This window comes from Grampus griseus (assembly GCF_964374135.1).
Source record: "Grampus griseus genome assembly, chromosome: 6".
In the NCBI taxonomy this organism is placed as follows: Eukaryota; Metazoa; Chordata; class Mammalia; order Artiodactyla; family Delphinidae; genus Grampus; species Grampus griseus.
Window position 1 is genome coordinate 6402187 of NC_139000.1, and position 17236 is coordinate 6419422.

The window sequence follows — 17236 nt, forward strand, 5'->3', positions numbered from 1 at the left end:
GCCCAGCAGCAAGGGATTTAATTTTAGCGTCTGCCTCCACACACCCTCTGTTCCTGCCATAGGGCAGGGGAGACACTCCCTGCACAGAGAGGGTTCGGGTCCTGGACAGGGTCACACATCGGGGTTTCTCCCAAACACCCGGGTGTCGGGGTTCCAGGGCAGGTCTTCCTACCCGGCTCCCCACCCTTGGGGCTCTACAGGGTGATGGAGGACTTCCTGCAGAAAGAGGCACACAGACGAGGGCAGCTGGCCCCAAAAGGCCGTCCCTTCATTGGTTTGCTGCCCTTGTCCGCCCTCCCGCAATCTTTTGGGGCTTAAAATTTTTTTTTTTATTTCTTAAAGACAACAGCTTTTTGGCTTTAATACACAAAGTAAGTGAGGTCCTTGGTGAGCCGCTGCTCCAACCTTCCAGTCCAGCACCTCCAGGGTCAGGGGCCGCAGTCTCCAGCGGCCGTGGATGAAGGGCTGAGCCAGGTTCTGGGCATCTCAGCAGCCTCTTGGGCTCAGAAGTCCAGGCTGAAGAGAGGGGCCAGGAGAGCCCACCCAGCCTGTCCAGGGAGGCAGCGGGGAGGCAGCCAGGGAGGCAGCGGGGGCCTGGTGGGGCTGGCTGTCAGTTCACCGTGGGCACCTGGCTATGATGCAGGCTGAACTCCTTGGCCTTGAGACGAAGGCTGGCGATGCTGTTGGCCATGTTGACCCCCGGGGTCGCAGGGCCTGAGCCTCCTGGGCTGTATGGCGGCACCGTGCTGGGGGTGACATAAGACACAAGGACATATTGCGGTGGCTGGAAGACCGCCGGGGGCTGGCCACCTCTGGCGGCCAGTCTTGGACCCCAGCCTCTGGTCCTCCTGCCTCCCCTCCTCAGCTCACTCGGCTGGGAAGCCTTCCCCTGGGGCTACAAGACTGGGGGGAAGAGGCAGAAGTGCCCAGAGTCAGCCCTGGGACACGGAGCTGCCCCCATAGGCTTGTGGTCCTTCCTCGCTGGACCAGGAGCTTCCTGAGAGCGGAAGCTCCTGTTCACCCCTAGCGCCTGCCCTGGGCCTGGCACACAGCAGGATGGGGCTGGGATGAACGCACACCTGTATGGAAGGAGGCCTCTTGGAGGTTCTCCCGCCCCAGGTAAGAGCACGGCATGGGGGGAGCTGTGAGAGCTGTGAGGCTAGCGTGGGCATCACTAGGACTCAGATCCCACGACCCACCGGCTCTTGCGTCTCACGAGACCATGGCTCCAGCAGAGCTGCTCGCACAGACTCAGGGGTGGATGGCACTCCCTGGAGTTGCGGGGTGCAGAAACCCAACTCGCCAGCACCTCCTTCCTCTCCCTTCCTGCCCTGCCACCTTTCCCCAGCTTTGACCGGGACAAAACTGCCCCAGACTTTGACTCTGGGGCCCAGCCAGGCCCCTGGGACAGGGAACCACTCCCTCGGCCCCCCGGCCTCTCTCCGGGATGGTTGCCGAAGGGTGCTGGGGCGCTCGCGCCAGCCTAGGAACCTGCAGGTTTTCAGCTTCCTCAGGACGATGTGGCTTCTCCACTCCTTCCCAACAGGCCTCATCTTCTCGCCCCTCCACACGCTCACACGCTTGCCCACACACCCCTTGGTGCCCCCCAGGTCCACGGGGCACCTGGACACCTTTCCCAGCTGTCTTCAGATCCTCAAAGGAGTCTGGGCCCTAAAAACACCCCATGGGGTCCCCTGGTTGCTTGCGCCCTCCCGACCCAAAAGGGTTCCCGCTCTCACCTGTAGGGGGACGAGGCCGTCCAGGAGAGATAATCGGGGCTCAGGGCAGTGGGCCGGGGAGCCACGGGCTGCTCGATGGCGGCTTCCTGGCTGTAGGACTTGAGCAGCGAGGCTGAGCGGTTGGCCAGCATGGCCCGCTCGTTTCGGCGGAACTTGGCCCGGCGGTTCTGAAACCAGACCTGGGGGCGGGAAGGAGGGGTGAGCGGGCTGCTGAGGGGACCCAAGTCCTTTTGCACCCAGCATGTGCCTGCTCTGCCACCCACCCTGCACTGGCAGCTTCACCTCTCTGAGCCTCAATTTTCTCATCTGTAAAATGGGGGTGATAAATGGTGCCTGCCACTGGGTAAGTATGTGTTGGAGAATGTGCAAGTGGATGAATGAAAGAATGAATAGATGAGCATTTAGCTGCTGTGAGGTTGTAATGCGAGAGGTGCATGCTGGGCACTCAGCTCAGGGCTGGCACGGAACAAGCACTGAACACTTTTTTTTTTTTTTTGTCGTACTCGGGCCTCTCAGTGTTGTGGCCTCTCCCGTTGCGGAGCACAGGCTCCGGACGCGCAGGCTCAGCAGCCATGGCTCACGGGCCCAGCTGTTCCACGGCATGTGGGATCTTCCCGGACCGGGGCACGAACCCGTGTCCCCTGCATCAGCAGGCGGACTCTCAACCACTGCGCCACCAGGGAAGCCCAGCACTGAACACTTTAAAACGACTTTTATTTATCCAAACCCCATGTGCCAGGCACTGCTCTAAGCTACAAAGATATCAACTTCTTTCATTCTCGTAAGAACCCTATAAAACAGACCCACGTGATCCTCATTTTACAGGGAGGTACCTAAGGCACAGAGAGGCTGAGTAACTTGCTCAAGGTCACACAGCTGGTCAGTGGCAGGGCTTGGATTTGAACCTCAGCCCTCCTGGCCTCAGATGGTCCTGCTCTTAAACACCTCACCTTGGCAACTCCTTAACCCTGGGTGAGTGGTGGCTGCACGCTCCCCCGGGGGCCCACGGATGGGCAGCACTCACCTGGACACGCGCCTCGCTGAGGTTGACGCGCCGGGCTAGCTCCTCCCGCACGAAGGCGTCGGGGTAGTGCGTGCGCTCGAACACGCGCTCCAGCGCCTGCAGCTGGCTGCTGTTGAACGTGGTGCGGTTCCGCCGCTGCTTCTTCTTCCGCTTGGCGGCGCCGCCGCGCCCGGGGCTGGGACACTCACCTGCGGAGGGGCCCGAGGGTCAGCGGGGCGGCGGACAGCGCGCAGTGAGCGTCCGCAGGGCCCCCAGCCCGGAGCTGCCGAGATGATCACGACTCAGGCACCAGCTCAGCGATGTGCTCTGAGCCCTTTCCCTGTGTCTCCCTCTGCTGATGGATGGTGCAGCCCGAGAACAGGAGCAGCTCCCTTTAATTCACGCCTTCATCCATCCATCCATCCATCCATCCATCCATCCATCCATTCTGCAACACATTTACTGAGCACCTACTGGGTGGCAGGCACAGGGTTAGGACCCTGGGGACATAATGGTGAACAGAAGCAGCCAGGTCCCCATCCTGTGGAGCCCGGGGACAAGCACCCACCGCCATGAGGGACAACTGACCTGGTGGGGGGGGGGCGTGGCCGCTGGAGATATCTACGCGTCCTCGGCTCCTAGCTCAGGCTCTGGGGCATGGTAAACCCTTCATGGGTATTTGTTGTTGAATTATATTAATATATTAAAAAAGAGCAGTGAGAGTCACAGTTCCAAGGGTCCACTGCAGGCACCCACAGGTCAACGGATGCTCACAGGAATCCTATAGACAGGTGCTCTTCATGCCCCATTTACAGAGGGAGAAGGGAGGGGGGATGTTCAGCTACTATTTATTTCCACATTTCAATTTTACCCAAGGGCTGAACTGCTGACCCTTCCTCCTGCAGGGTCCAGCTCATTGTTCACTCCTCCAGGGAGCCCTCCCTGACCACCTGAGTCCACACGGAATCCCCTCTCCTCCACTGCACTCACCCAGCACTTAGAACCAACCCTGTCCGGTTCAGGGTCTGGTGTACCTTAATAAAAAAATGTATATTTTATGGATAAATAACAAGGTCTTACTATATAGCACAGGGAACTATATTCAATATCTTGTAATAAACAATAATGGAAAAGAATATGAAAAAGAATATATATATTTAACTGAATCACTTTGCTGTGCACCAGAAATTAACACAACATTGTAAATCAACTATACTTCAAAAAAGAAAAAGAATATTTAATCAAACATTAAAAAATCTGGATCCTTAAAATTTGTACGGAGACACAATAGACCGCGAATAGCCAAAGCAGTCTTGAGTGAAAAAAATGGAGCTGGAGGAATCAGACTCCCTGGCTTCAGATTATAATACAAAGCTACAATAATCAAGACAATATGGTACTGGCACAAAAACAGAAATATAGATCAATGGAACAGGATAGAAAGCCCAGAGATAAACCCACTTACCTATGGTCAACTAATCTATGACAAAGGAGGCAAGGATATACAATGGAGAAACGACAGTCTCTTCAATAAGTGGTGATGGGAAAACTGGACAGCTACGTGTAAAAGAATGAAATTAGAACACTCCCTAACACCATACACAAAAATAAACTCAAAATGGATTAAAGACCTAAATGTAAGACCAGACACTATAAAACTCTTAGAGGAAAACATAGGAAGAACACTCTTTGACATAAATCACAGCAAGATCTTTTTTGATCCACCTCCCAGAGTAATGGAAATAAAAATAAAAATAAACAAATGGGACCTAATGAAATTTAAAAGCTTTTGCAAAGCAAAGGAAACTACAAACAAGACTAAAAGACTTGTTTGTTGTTTCCAAATGGGAGAAAACATTTGCAAATGAATCAACGGACAAAGGATTAATCTCCAAAATATATAAACAGCTCATGCAGCTCAATATTAAAAAAACAAACAATACAATCAAAAAATGGGCAGAAAACCTAAATAGGCATCTCCCCAAAGAAGATATACAGATTGCCAACAAATACATGAAAGGATGCTCAACATCATTAATGATTAGAGAAATGCAAATCAAAACTACAATGAGGTCTCACCTCACACCAGTTAGAATGGGCATCATCAGAAAATCTACAAGCAACAAAGGCTGGAGAGGGTGTGGAGAAAAGGGAGCCCTCTTGCACTGCTGGTGGGAATGTAAATTGATACAGCCACTATGGAGAACAGTATGGAGGTTCCTTAAAAAACTAAAAATAAAATTACCATATGACCCAGCAATCCCACTTCTGGGCATATACCCAGAGAAAACCGTAATTCAGAAAGACACACGCACCCCAATGTTCACTGCAGGACTATTTACAATATCAGGTGATGGAAGCAACCTAAATGTCCACTGACAGACGAATGGATAAAGAAGATGTGATACATATATACAATGGAATATTACTCAGCCATAAAAAGGAACTAAATTGGGTCACTTGTAGAGATGTGGATGGACCTAGAGACTGTCATACAGAGTAAAGTAAGTCAGAAAGAGAAAAACAAGTATTGTATATTAATGCATATATGTGGAACCTAGAAAAATGTTACAGATGAACCGGTTTGCAGGGCAGAAATAGAGACACAGATGTAGAGAACAAACGTATGGACACCACGGGGGGAAAGTGGGGTGGGGGGTGGTGGGATGAATTGGGAGATTGGGATTGACATATATACACTAATATGTATAAAATAGATAACTAATAAGAACCTGCTGTATATAAAAAAAAGAAAACAAAAAAAAAGAAGAAGAAAAAAAACCCTCAGTGAAGGGTCCACTTAAGATTTCTACACTATTGTATGCACACTTTACCTCAGAAGTAAGAGAGAAACATAAATAAATATTAAATTTAATTTTTAAAAAATCTGGAGATTTCATGTAAGGAAAAAAAAAGTATATTTTAATAACCAAATAATGTCACTGCTTGTCGCAGTAACAGATTCAAGCAACACAGAAAGGCACAAAATAAAACAAACTACTCCCTTCTCCCGACTCTGCTCCCCAAGATTTACAAAGTTACAAATGTGTATTTAAAAAAATTTACAAGCATGAGATCACGCTGAACACATAGGTGCTGCAACTTCTCTCTCTCTCTCTCTTTTTTTAATATTTATTTATTTATTTAGGCTGTACCAGGTCTTAGTTGCCGCGTGCATGCGGGATCTAGTTCCCCGACCAGGGATTGAACCCAGGCCCCCTGCACTGGGAGCTTGCATTCTTACCCACTGGACCACCAGGGAAGTCCCCAAACTGAAGCTTGCCTCTTGCTATTTAATTTGCTCCAGAGATCACTCCACCTGGCCCAACAAACCCAGCCCTCTTTATTTGCATTAATTTCCATATTATAGTTTCCCTCTTGTTCTTTCCCTCCGCATATCAAAACAATTTTTAAATTAGCCTTTGCTCTATCCTTCCAGCATTGCTTTTTAGAAAAATATATATATATATTATTTATTTATTTATTATTCATATTGGCTGTGCCGGGTCTTAGCTGCTGCATGCGAGATCTTTGGTTATGGCATGTGGACTTCTAGGTTGCAGCATGTGGACTCTTAGCTGTGGCATGCATGCGGGGTCTAGTTCCCAGAGCAGGGATCGAACCCAGGCCCCCAGCATTGGGAGCGTGGAGTCTTACTCATTGGACCATGAGGGAAGTCCCCAGCATTGCTTTTTGCAAATATTTTTTTGAAGTATAATATTTTCTCCCCCTCTTCTATTGAAAGATAGCAGACCATGTACTGTTGTGCATCTCCCTTTTTTCCCACTGGGCAATATATCCCAGGGATTCCTCCATCCAGTGCAGAGAAGTCCTGCATGTACCTTCTCACAGCTCTGTATCACTCGGTTGTGCGAATGTACCGTGGTTTAGTCAACTAAAACCAGAGCCCTGTGGATGGGCATGTAGTGTGTTTCCAATCTTTTGCAATTAAAGAATGCCACAATTAATAACCTCGTGCAAACATGATTTTCTATTTTTGCCAGTGAATATTTGGGACAGATTCCTAGAAGTGGGATTGCTTGGCTAGTGAGTAAAATGCTAGATGTGGCCAAATCCCCCATAACGCTTCCCAGCAGCGGTGGACAGGAAGGTCCGTTTTGCCCACAGTTGGACCAACAGGATGCATTGTGAACCTTTTGGATTTGGGGCCACACCTTGTATTTTTGCTTCCCCAGTTACACATTCCCTTTATACGTGCTACGTTCTTCACGCGATGCTGAGAAGTTGTTCAGCTGAGCATTTAGAACATTCCAGGCCCAGCCACGGATACCACTCAATCCTGGCTTTTGAATGAGCTCCCAGGTTAGCAGGGTTTACTGACTCTTGAGCAACCGGCTGATTTGATCGGAGGCTAACTTGTTCCATGAGCCTGGTAAGTAATCGCATCGGGGGTAGGGTGGGGGGTTGTCAGACAAGAATCAGGCAGGATGCCCGGAAAAAGATGACCTTACTGGGTTTGGACCAGTGGTTCTCAACAGAGGGCAATGGAGCCTCCAGGGGACATCTGGCAATGTCTAGAGACGTTTCTGATGGACTGGGAGAGGGGGCGCTCCTAGGATCGAGGCAGAGGCTGGGGATACTGCTGAGTACACTTCGATGCACAAGGAAGGCCCCGCGTCAGGGAATTCTCTGGTTCACCGTGTCCATAGTGCTGAGAGACAGAGAGGCCCTGGTTTGGAGGGAGGGCCAGTACGTTTCCCCTTTGAGAAGTACTGCAAACGTGGGACACATCTGGGGGTGGGGTAGGCAATGGCAGGGGACACGGAGCGGCCCCGGGCGAGCTGGCCTCTTCTCCTGGACCCGCTTCAGTCTTCACTCCTCACCCCTTTCCTCCAAGAAAAGGTGAAGATGGATGAGAATGTCTGGTGCCAGTGAACGTCTCTCCACCCCCCGCTCCCCACCCCCTCGAGCTGGAAGAAACCTTAAACTGAAATAACAAAGGCTGAGCGCTGAAAACCTGTGTGATCAAGAGCCTGAGAGCGGACAGAAGCTTCTGGAACACCAGCCATCGCGAGCCGATTTCCGCCCCCCTTCAGGCAACACTTCTTGGGCACAAACCCAACGCAGGAGGCATTTCAGCCAAAAAAGGAGAATTTTTCAGGAAATTTAGCAATTCAAAACTGAGGGTGTTGAAATGAAAATCATTTTGCAGCCTCGGCCCCCTCCAAGTGGGCGCCGGAAGAAACAACTCTGCTCTTTGGCCAAACTGCGTGGTGCCTTGGAGCTGAAACCCTCACACAAGGGCACTTAGCACCCCTCCCAACAACCCCAGACTCTCTCCACCCCTGACACCAGCTAGTCTCCACTGGTCTGGAGTCACATCTCCCTGGGGGTTCCCATCAAGGCAGCTATGATGGGATGCGCTCAACAAAAGTTGATTTGGGGGCTTCCCTGGTGGCGCAGTGGATAGGAGTCTGCCTGCCAACGCAGGGGACACGGGTTTGATCCCTGGTCCGGGAAGATCCCACATGCCACGGAGAAACTGGAACCGCGCGCCACAACTCCTGAGCCTGCGCTCTATAGGCTGCGTGCCACAACTGCTGAGCCTGCGTGCCACAACTACTGAGCCCACACGCCTGGGGCCTGTTGCTCCGCAACAGGAGAAGCCCCCGCTCGACTAGAGAAGGCCCATGCGCAGCAATGAAGACCCAATGCAGCCAAAAATTAAAATTAAATCTTTAAAAAAAAAAAAAAAAGGGCTTCCCTGGTGGCGCAGTGGTTGAGAGTCCGCCTGCCGATGCAGGGGACACGGGTTCGTGCCCCGGTCCGGGAAGATCCCACGTGCCGCGGAGCGGCTGGGCCCGTGAGCCATGGCCGCTGAGCCTGCGCGTGCGGAGCCTGTGCTCCGCAACGGGAGAGGCCCGCATACCGCAAAAAAAAAAAAGAAAAAGTTGGTTCGGGCAGGAGGGATGCCAAGCGCTCTGTCTGCTTCCATCCACTGGATCCTGGCATCTGCCCTATGAGGCACTGGCCCATTTCACACACTGGGAAACTGAGGCTCTGAGAGGTTCACCCAAGATCACACAGCGGGGACTGGAGTCCGTGTCTGTGGGAAGGCTCAGGCGGCCCGGGTTGTGAGCCTGTCTCCGAGGGGGCCGCCTCCCGCGGTTCCCAGGGAAGGTGATGCAGGGGTCTGTCACACTCTCCGCCCCAGCTCTGGGAGACACCATGGATCATGTCATCTCACTGGTGCGGAAATGCCCCCGAGTCTGCATCCTATAGCCCCCGGGAGGAAGACCTCACCTCTGGGAGCCCTGAGGGACAGCGGCTTGCCCAAGGTCACACAAAGTTCCTGGAGGAGCTGAACTTAACTCAGTGCCAAGAGCATAGTAATCGCTTGATATATGTTCGCTGCTCTTGGCATTCTTCCTTGTGTGCAACCCTCTTCCCGCCTGAAGACAAAGATCTTTCTCCCTCGGCCCCGCCCACAGTAGAAAGATGGTTCCAGTCCCTGCTGTGGGCAGAGGCTGGGGAGAGGCAGCCGAGGTTCAGGAAGGTTCACGCAGCGTCTTGGAGGTGACTCAGGACTCGAACCCACAGCTTTGGACTCAGCCAGGGCTCTCGGGCTGGACTCTGCTTCCCAGCAGATGTGCTGGATGCTCGTTACCATGAGTTCCCGAATCAGCCCCTGAGAAGTGGATGGTGGTAGGCGTGTGTCCTCTGGGGGTTCCACGCTTGAGCTTAAAGCATTTGGAAAATAAATACTCTTGAAGCCTCAGGCCAGCGAGTACTGGGGCCAGCTCCGTCCAAGTCAGGGCTGTGCCCAAAGTTTCCTTTTGTTCCGTAAAATTTCTGCTTTCCTCTGGGATTGAAAATAAAGCCCGAAACCACCTCCATTTACGTGGGCTGTTTAGGGGCTATTGTGAGGGGCGGGGATCAGGGAAGAGCAAAACAGCCTCACGTAGGGGAGGCCAGCCATGCTCTCTCCCTTATTACATTACAGTGAAAAAGAAGTGACTGGCGCACAGTTTTCTGCCATTAAATTATTTCACACATACAATTTACTTGGCTGACTTCAGGCCAAAGACATTTAAAAACTCTGCTCTCGGCCAAATGATCAAGTGTTCCTGGCTCCCTCTCCTGCACCCATGGTTTTTCTTATTCTGTGTAATTTAAGGGTCTAAATAGTCTGGAGGGAATTAACTGCAAATTCTTCCTAAGACAAATAAATCCGGCCTCTTCGTTTCTGCCTTTCTCAAGCTGTTGAGAGACACTCTCTGTTTGTTTTTGCTTCAAATAGTCAAGTTTGTGCCTGACCCTGGGGCCACGGCAAGCTCCAACCCAAATAAATAACTTTTATTAATTAGCATTTATTCTGACCGAATAAGCAGCCTCCCCCCACCCCAAATGTGATCTCTGCCAACACGTTCACAAAAATAAACAACGCGTCCCCAGGACCTTGACGTGGATTTAACAAATTAACACTGGGCCTTGGTCAAAGGAGCTTCGAAGCTGCAGAAATATTTACAGCCAGAAAAGTCTGAGGAAGGAAGTGGAGGTGGGGGGCACAGAGAGGCTGCCCCCATCCCCAAACACCCGGGTCTCTTGGTAGAGACTTGGGTTCCTTTGAAAGACCCCTGGGAGAAGGGCTCCGACAGGGATTCTGGAAACGGTGTCCCTAGCTTCTGCGAGGCAGCATCTCTGGCTCAAATGCCACCAGGAGAGACTTGGGGGAGAATCTCACCTCCTCAGATAGGAAGTGAGAGGCAGCACAGGCGGTAAAGGAGCCGGGGTCCTGGTTTAGGACCTGAGGTTGGCCCTGGCGCACCAGCGGCGTGGCGGTGGATGAAGGCTTTATTCTGTCCCCGCCTCGGGAATTGCGCTGAGAAATGGAAGTAACAGGAACCACCTCATCGAACCCTCACAACCGTCAGACCTGCGTGCTCCTAGCCTGATTTTACAGACGAGGAAACTGAGGCACGGGCTTAAGCAACCTACCAAATCCATGTGGCCAGTCAAGGCTGGAGCTGGGACTTAAACCTGCGGATTGGCATGGAGCCCAGGCTTCTAACCAGTTTGGCATGGGCGGCCGGCCCTAAGAGTACCCCCAGGTCTTCATGCAGCGAGGTTCTGGGGGTCTCTCCAGGGGCTTAGGGTGAATGGGTCAGCCAAGAAGAGGGGGGCTTAAGGCAACAGGAGCATCTCTAGAGCTGGGGTCTGTGCTGGACACAGGGCAGGGGTCTGTCAACAGCATGCAGGGTCGGGTAGCGTCGAGGGGGTGGGGCATGTGAGACCTGTGAGGGCAGAGCCAGGGTCACACCTGGCCCCAAGTGCGTCACCCACATTGGAAGGAAGAAAGGAAGGCTGGACAGAAGGCAGGAGGAAGGAGAAGCAGCATGGAGCCTGCAGCCATCTGGAGAAGGGCGCCTGGGCTTCCGGGGAGCTTCCCCAGGAGGCCAGCTCCGCCCCAGCCAGAAACTCAAACAAGGAGCTAAGAGCTGCTTTCATGTTTGGACAGGCTGGCCTCAGTCCAGGACACTCAGGGACCAGGGCTAAGGCACACAGCGGGGTGAGATCACACAGGTGGACTTCCCAGTATCACCTCCCTGGAGGCCCCCAGCAACCTCAAGATGGGCGGCAGGGATGCCTCTGCCTCACAGAGGAGAAGAGGGAGAGAGGCCCAGAGAGGGGCTAGGACCTACCCAGGGTCACACAGCGAGTGAGAATCCTCCCTCTGCCAACCCCAGGTCCTTTCTTCTCTCCCCACTTGGCAGAGAGAACGGAGGGAGGAGATAGCCCCAGCCTCCAGCCCAGCCCTGGACAAACTGATGGTGAATACGACAGAAGGATGGGGTCTTTGTCTTGAGGGTTTTTGGGCTCTGTCCACTGGATGGGGCCCCTCAGGCCCCCTGGGTGGGCAGTGGCAGGTCAGGGGGGCTGGGGTGGTCTCAGAGCTGTTGTCCCAGGTTCGCAGCCTCCCTGAGGTCAGGATTTACATTGGACAAGCACATCCTCTCCCCTGAGGACCTCTGCCCGCTCCTTTCGTGGGCTTGCGACTTCTCTCTGCCTCCCTAGCTCACCTTCAGGTCTCAGCAGAATGCCGCTTCCTCCAGGAAGCCATCCCAGATCCCTCATCATAGCTCTGTCACGTTGCAGCATATATGTAGGGTCATTTGTCTGGCAGGGACTGGAACTTACTGTTTTCTGTCTCTCTGGGACCTGTCACAGGGCCTGGCCCAGGGTAAACTCTCCACAAATATTTGCTGAGTGTTGAGTGAGTGAATGAATGAAGAGATGAACAGACAAACGAGGAGGCCCTGAAAGAGCGTGGGAAGACTTCAGAGGCTGCCCCGGTCCCGGCCTGTCTCCAGGGTCCAGGTTCTTCCTTATGGAGCCATAGAGACCTGGCCAGGGCTGAGTCATGACAGCATGTGTCACAGGGCAGGAGGGAGGGGCTTGGGGCAGTGGGGGAGGGGAGTCAGCCACCAACACCCACTGTCCAGCTGCCCCTCCAAGGATGTTTCATCTCACTCATTTTGAACAAAAACCCAAGGTGCTGATACATTTTTATAGCTACCAGTCTAGAGAAGGAGAAAATATCTCAGGAAGGAAGGTGAGGAAGGAAGACACAGCGGGGCCCAGGGAGTCAGAAAGGGTCCCCTGGGGCCCTATCCATGTCCCCATGATCTCACAGGCCTCAGACAGCATGTAAGAACCCAGGGTCACGGGCCACCTCAGCCTGGGACTGCTGCGCCCCCCACCCCCTCCCAGCCCAAGGCCAGTAACCAGTATGGGTATGAGGAGGCCTCTGCAGGCTTGGGCTAACCCTGGAGTCTGGAGGAGGCCGGGGGAGGCCCCTGCATGTCCTCTCGAATCCTCAGCAGGGTCCTGGGGGGAGCCGCCATGCATCTGGGTCTCTCTGGGGTCTAGAACCTCTTCCGTACACGCACTAAGGACGTGGCATGCTTCACACACTACCCTCAGGCCACTGGACGCCCCCAAGAGACCTCAGTGGAGGGGCCAGTGCGCCAAGGTGACTTGCCTTACCGGAGAGCAAGAGTTCCTGCCACCTCAGGGCCTTTGCACATGCTGTTCCTGGCCTAGAGCACTGCACCCCTTTTGCCTGGCTAATGTTTCCCGGCCTTTAATCTCAGACTAAATGCCCTGTCCTGGAGGGGTCTTTCCCAGCCCTCAGACCAGGACAGATCTCCTTGTTACAGGCTCCCGGGCCCTCCTCCCTCCCCAGTACATCTGTAATTAAGTCATTCTTCTGTTTTGGTTTTCTGCTTCATGCTTGTCTCTTCCATTCCATTCTAAGCTCTAGGAAGGTGGGGGCTGGGTTTGCCTTGTCACTGCTGTATCCCCAGGACTGGGCAAGTAGTTTGTTTTCAGAAATATTTCTGAATGAATGACTATATAGACGAAGGAAGCCCTCATTCCAAAAAAGGGATGAAAGTCTCAACTTCCAAAGCCAGTTCCCCTTACCCTCAAAAGGGCCAGACAATGGTTTCTTAGATATGACAGAAAAAGCACAAGCAATTAAACAACAAAAAAAAGAGAAATCGGACTTCTTCAAATTTAAAACTTTTGTGAACACCATCAAGAAAGTAAAAAGACAGCCCACAGAATGGGAAACCTATTTACAAATCATATATTTGATAAGAGACTTGTATTTAGAAAATATCAAGAACTCTTGTAACTCAACAATAAAAAGACAAATAGTCCAATTTAAAAATGAGCAAATGATCTGAATAGACATTTCTCCAAAGAAGATATACAAATGACCAATAAGCACATGAAAAGATGCTCAACAGTATTAGCCATCAGGGAGATGCAAAGCAAAATCACTGTGAGATACAACTTCACACCTACTAGGATGTCTAGAACCAAAAGGCAAATAATAACAAGTGGTGGAAAGAATGTGGAGAAATCAGAACCCCCAGGCACTGCTGATAGGAATGAAAAGTGATGCAGCCACTTTGGAAAACAGCCTGGCAGTTCCTCAAAATGTTAAAAATAGAGTTAGCATATGACCCAGCAATTCCACTCCCAGTTGTATCCTCAAGAGAAATGAAAACATATGTCCACACGAACACTTGGATACGAATGAATGCTCATAGCAGCAATACTCATAAGAGCCCAGAAGTCGAAACAACCCAAATGCCCATCAGCTGATGAGTGGGTACCCCAAATATCCGTACAATGGAATATTATTCGACTATCAACAGGAACGAAGTCCTAATCCATGCCACACCATGGATGACCCCTGAAAACATGACGCCGAGTGAAAGAAGACGGTGCCACTGACAAAAGGGCACCTGATGTGCAATTCCACTCATATGAACTGTCCGGAATAGGCAAATCTATAGAGACAGAAAGTAGATTAGTGGTTGCCAGGGACCGGGGGAGGGTGATGGGGGTGGGGTGAGGGGGTGAGGACTAAAGGGTGCAGGGTTTACTTCTGGGGTGATGAAAATGTTCTAAAATCGATTGTGGTGATGGTCGTACGACTGAACAGACCAGAAATCACTGGATTGTATGCTTTAAATGGGTGAATTGTATGTGATGTGAATTAAATCTCAAAGTCGTCATACAAGAAGAACACAGAAAAAAAGGGAGGGGGTAGAGAGAAATACTGGGATTGGCTGAGAATAGCAAGGAAGGGAGATCCCGGGAATGCTTGGTGAGGATGTGACCGGGAGTGGGGAGGACAGAGTCTCTAAGGCCCAGAGAGTGGCTCAGTGCTGCCTGGGAAGCCCCAAAGCCACTCTGGGTCAGGGTCTTTGGGGAAATGCTCAGTAAGACAGCTGCCACAAGGCGGGGGCGGTTCTCCGGACAGGATATCTCCACGTGGGGGCCGCCACCAGGGGATGCATGAGGCCAAAACTTCTTCAGAGACCCAGGAGCCTTTGAAAAATGTGATCATTGGGCCCAAGTAGGGAAAAAGGGATGAAGCTACCAGGCAGAGAACATGTGTGTCCTATTCTTAGGCACAGAGAAGGGTGGGAGGTCCAAAGCCAGATACCCCTGACCATCTCAAAGGCTCTGGGGTCCCTGGAACCTCCCCTGCTGCCCCTCTGGGTCCGGGGCCTGATCACCTCCCACCTCAGCATTCCAGGACCCAGAAGTTCACATCTGTGGTCAGCCCTGTCTTCTCTGTTCCCGACACCCCCAAACCGAGCTCCAGAAAGTGGGGGCACAGGGCTGGAATGGGGGTACAGGGGATTGGGAGCCCGGGAACCAATCTGGAGGAAGAGCAGCCCTTTGCTTAAAATTTGGCCTAAGAAGGGGGCTAGCGTGTGTCCCGTCTGGTTTTAATCTAAGGTTGGTGGCCAAATGCCAGATTTATTGTAAAACCTACATTTTAATAAGGGGCTGGTATCTGGAGGAAAGTTCATTAACCATTTCCAGACCAGGGGGAAGTCGCTGCTCAGGGCTCAGTGTGGGGTTTCCTCTCCCAGCTCTGAGCTCCTGGGCCTCTCCAAGCCCACCGCCAGCACCTGCTGGGAGTCAGGGCGAGGGCTGGGGGTCGGGCGCAGAGAAGGTCCGATTTCGTGTGGCTTGGTTCTGAAACAAAGCTGCAGATGGCTCTGGGGATCTCAAGCCTCTTACGCTTGTCTTCCCAGGACTCAGTCCTGAAGGATCCTTACAGATTATCTGTCAAAGACCCTCACTTAAAAAAAAAATTTTTTTTTATTATTATTATTTTTTTTGGCCACGCTGCGTGGCATGCGGGGATCTTACTTCCCCAAGCAAGGATCAAGCCGTGCCCCCTGCAGTGGAAGTGCAGAGTCTTAACCACTGGACCACCAGGGAAGTCCCCAAAGCCCCTCATTTTTGCCGATGGGGAAACTGAGCCATGAGGAGGGGCAGCGGCTTAGCCAGGGCTCCCAGCAAGGCAGCGGGACCCCAAGTTCTGTCCACTGACGTCCAACCCCTTGAGAACACACATTTTTCTCCTTCCTGCTCTCTCTCTGTTTCTGGGTTCCCTGGGGAGGGGCGTGCAGGAGCGCCTCCCTGACCCAGCAATTGGGCACGGTTGGCAGGGGGCGGGGCAAACCAGCAGCCCAGCAAGAGAGCCGATGGTTGCCTCCCCTGAGCACCTGAGCTTGAGGAAAACGTTACCCTGTGTGTCCTCGGTCAAGAGAGTTCCCTTCTTGGGCCCTCGGTTTCACCATCTGTGCACTGGGGCAAGTACAGTATCCATGCCTCCTTCTCAAGCTGACACAGAGGATGGAACAGTCCAGGGCTTTCCCAAGAACATGCTAAACGCAGTGGGCCACACAGATGCCCACTACCCTATTACTTTTCTTTCTTTTTTTTTGTGGCCGCGCTGCACGGCATGCGGGATCTTAGCTCCCCGACCAGGGATCAAGCCCGTGCCCCTTGCAGTGGAAGTGTGGAGTCTTAACCACTGGACCGCCAGGGAAGTCCCCTCACTATTACTTTTCCAAAATGAAACCTAGGCCGTGGCTCATTGGTTCTCCCTCCATTTCAGTCACGAACCCCTTGAGGAATCTGAGGAATGCTATGGACCCTTCCCCAGAAAAACACAGGTGCACATAGAGGTTTACATGTAACTTTGTTGGCGGGGGGGTGGTTCACAGACTTTCTGAATCGTGCGCACAGACCGCCACGCTAAAAAGTCAGCCTTTGTGCCCCAGGAGAACCTGTCCCTTTGCCCCTGTTTCACCTTGGGGTCCCTTGCACAGCTCCCCACAGATAGCAGCTGAGATAAAGGCAGTGCCCATCGGCCCCTCTTCCGAGGTTGGCGGGACCTCCCCTGACCCCAGCTCTGGGCTGATGCTGTAACTCCCAGAGAGGCTGACCTTTAAAGCATCACCGCAGGTTTTTATGACCCATCTGAGTTCCAGGCACGCTGCAAGATGTGAGTTTGAGGTTCAGCTCAGAGAAGCTCCAGGCTGCCTGAGTGTTTCTGCTGCCCTGCTCACCACAGTGTGGGCATGTGGTGAGGACAGGACCCCCACTTCCCACCCTTTTTTTTTGGCTTCCATTTACTGAACTTTTATTGTGTGCCTGGCACTGGGTTACAAAGCCCTGCCTTCTCCAATGCAGAAGGCACTGTTAATAAGCCTTGTTCTCAGTCGGGGCCAGTGAGGTTCAGAGAGGTGAAGTAGCTGACTCAGGTCACACAGCCAGGCAGTGATGAAGCGGGAGCTTATGTCCAGTCTGTCTGTCCCCTAAGTGGCTGGCATCTGGCAGTGGAAGCTGCCCTCATTAACCATTTCCAGACCAGGATGAAGTTGCTGCTAAGGACCCACTGTGGGTTTTCTTTCTTCCACTTAAGAGCTCCGGACCTCTCACAGCCCACAACCAGCACTTGCTGGGAGTCAGGATGAGGGCTGGTGGCTGGGTGCAGAGACCACTCCAATTTCCTGTGGCTTAGCTGGCCCCTCTGTTCTACTTGAGCAAATCTGGGTGTTCTGCCCACACTCCCCCCCCCCCCCAACAGGCTCATGGGCCCTGGTGCCCTCAAGGCTGACTATCCCCTGCTGTGTGTCAGCCGGGTGGG

The 17236-nt window shown here is 52.5% G+C and overlaps 1 protein-coding gene across 1 annotated transcript in view; it reads right to left on the bottom strand.

Moving 5' to 3' along the window:
• Window positions 1-315: 315 nt before the first annotated feature.
• PRRX2 (paired related homeobox 2) overlaps window positions 316-17236 on the bottom strand; it is a 46723-nt gene continuing 29802 nt past the window's right edge. Inside the window, exons 2-4 of the mRNA XM_082656587.1 lie at window positions 2764-2951; window positions 1740-1918; window positions 316-746 (exon numbers count right to left, since the gene is read on the bottom strand). Coding sequence (XP_082512713.1) covers window positions 611-746; window positions 1740-1918; window positions 2764-2951 — 503 coding nt within the window. The 3' untranslated portion in view covers window positions 316-610. The remainder of the gene's footprint in view (window positions 747-1739; window positions 1919-2763; window positions 2952-17236) is intronic.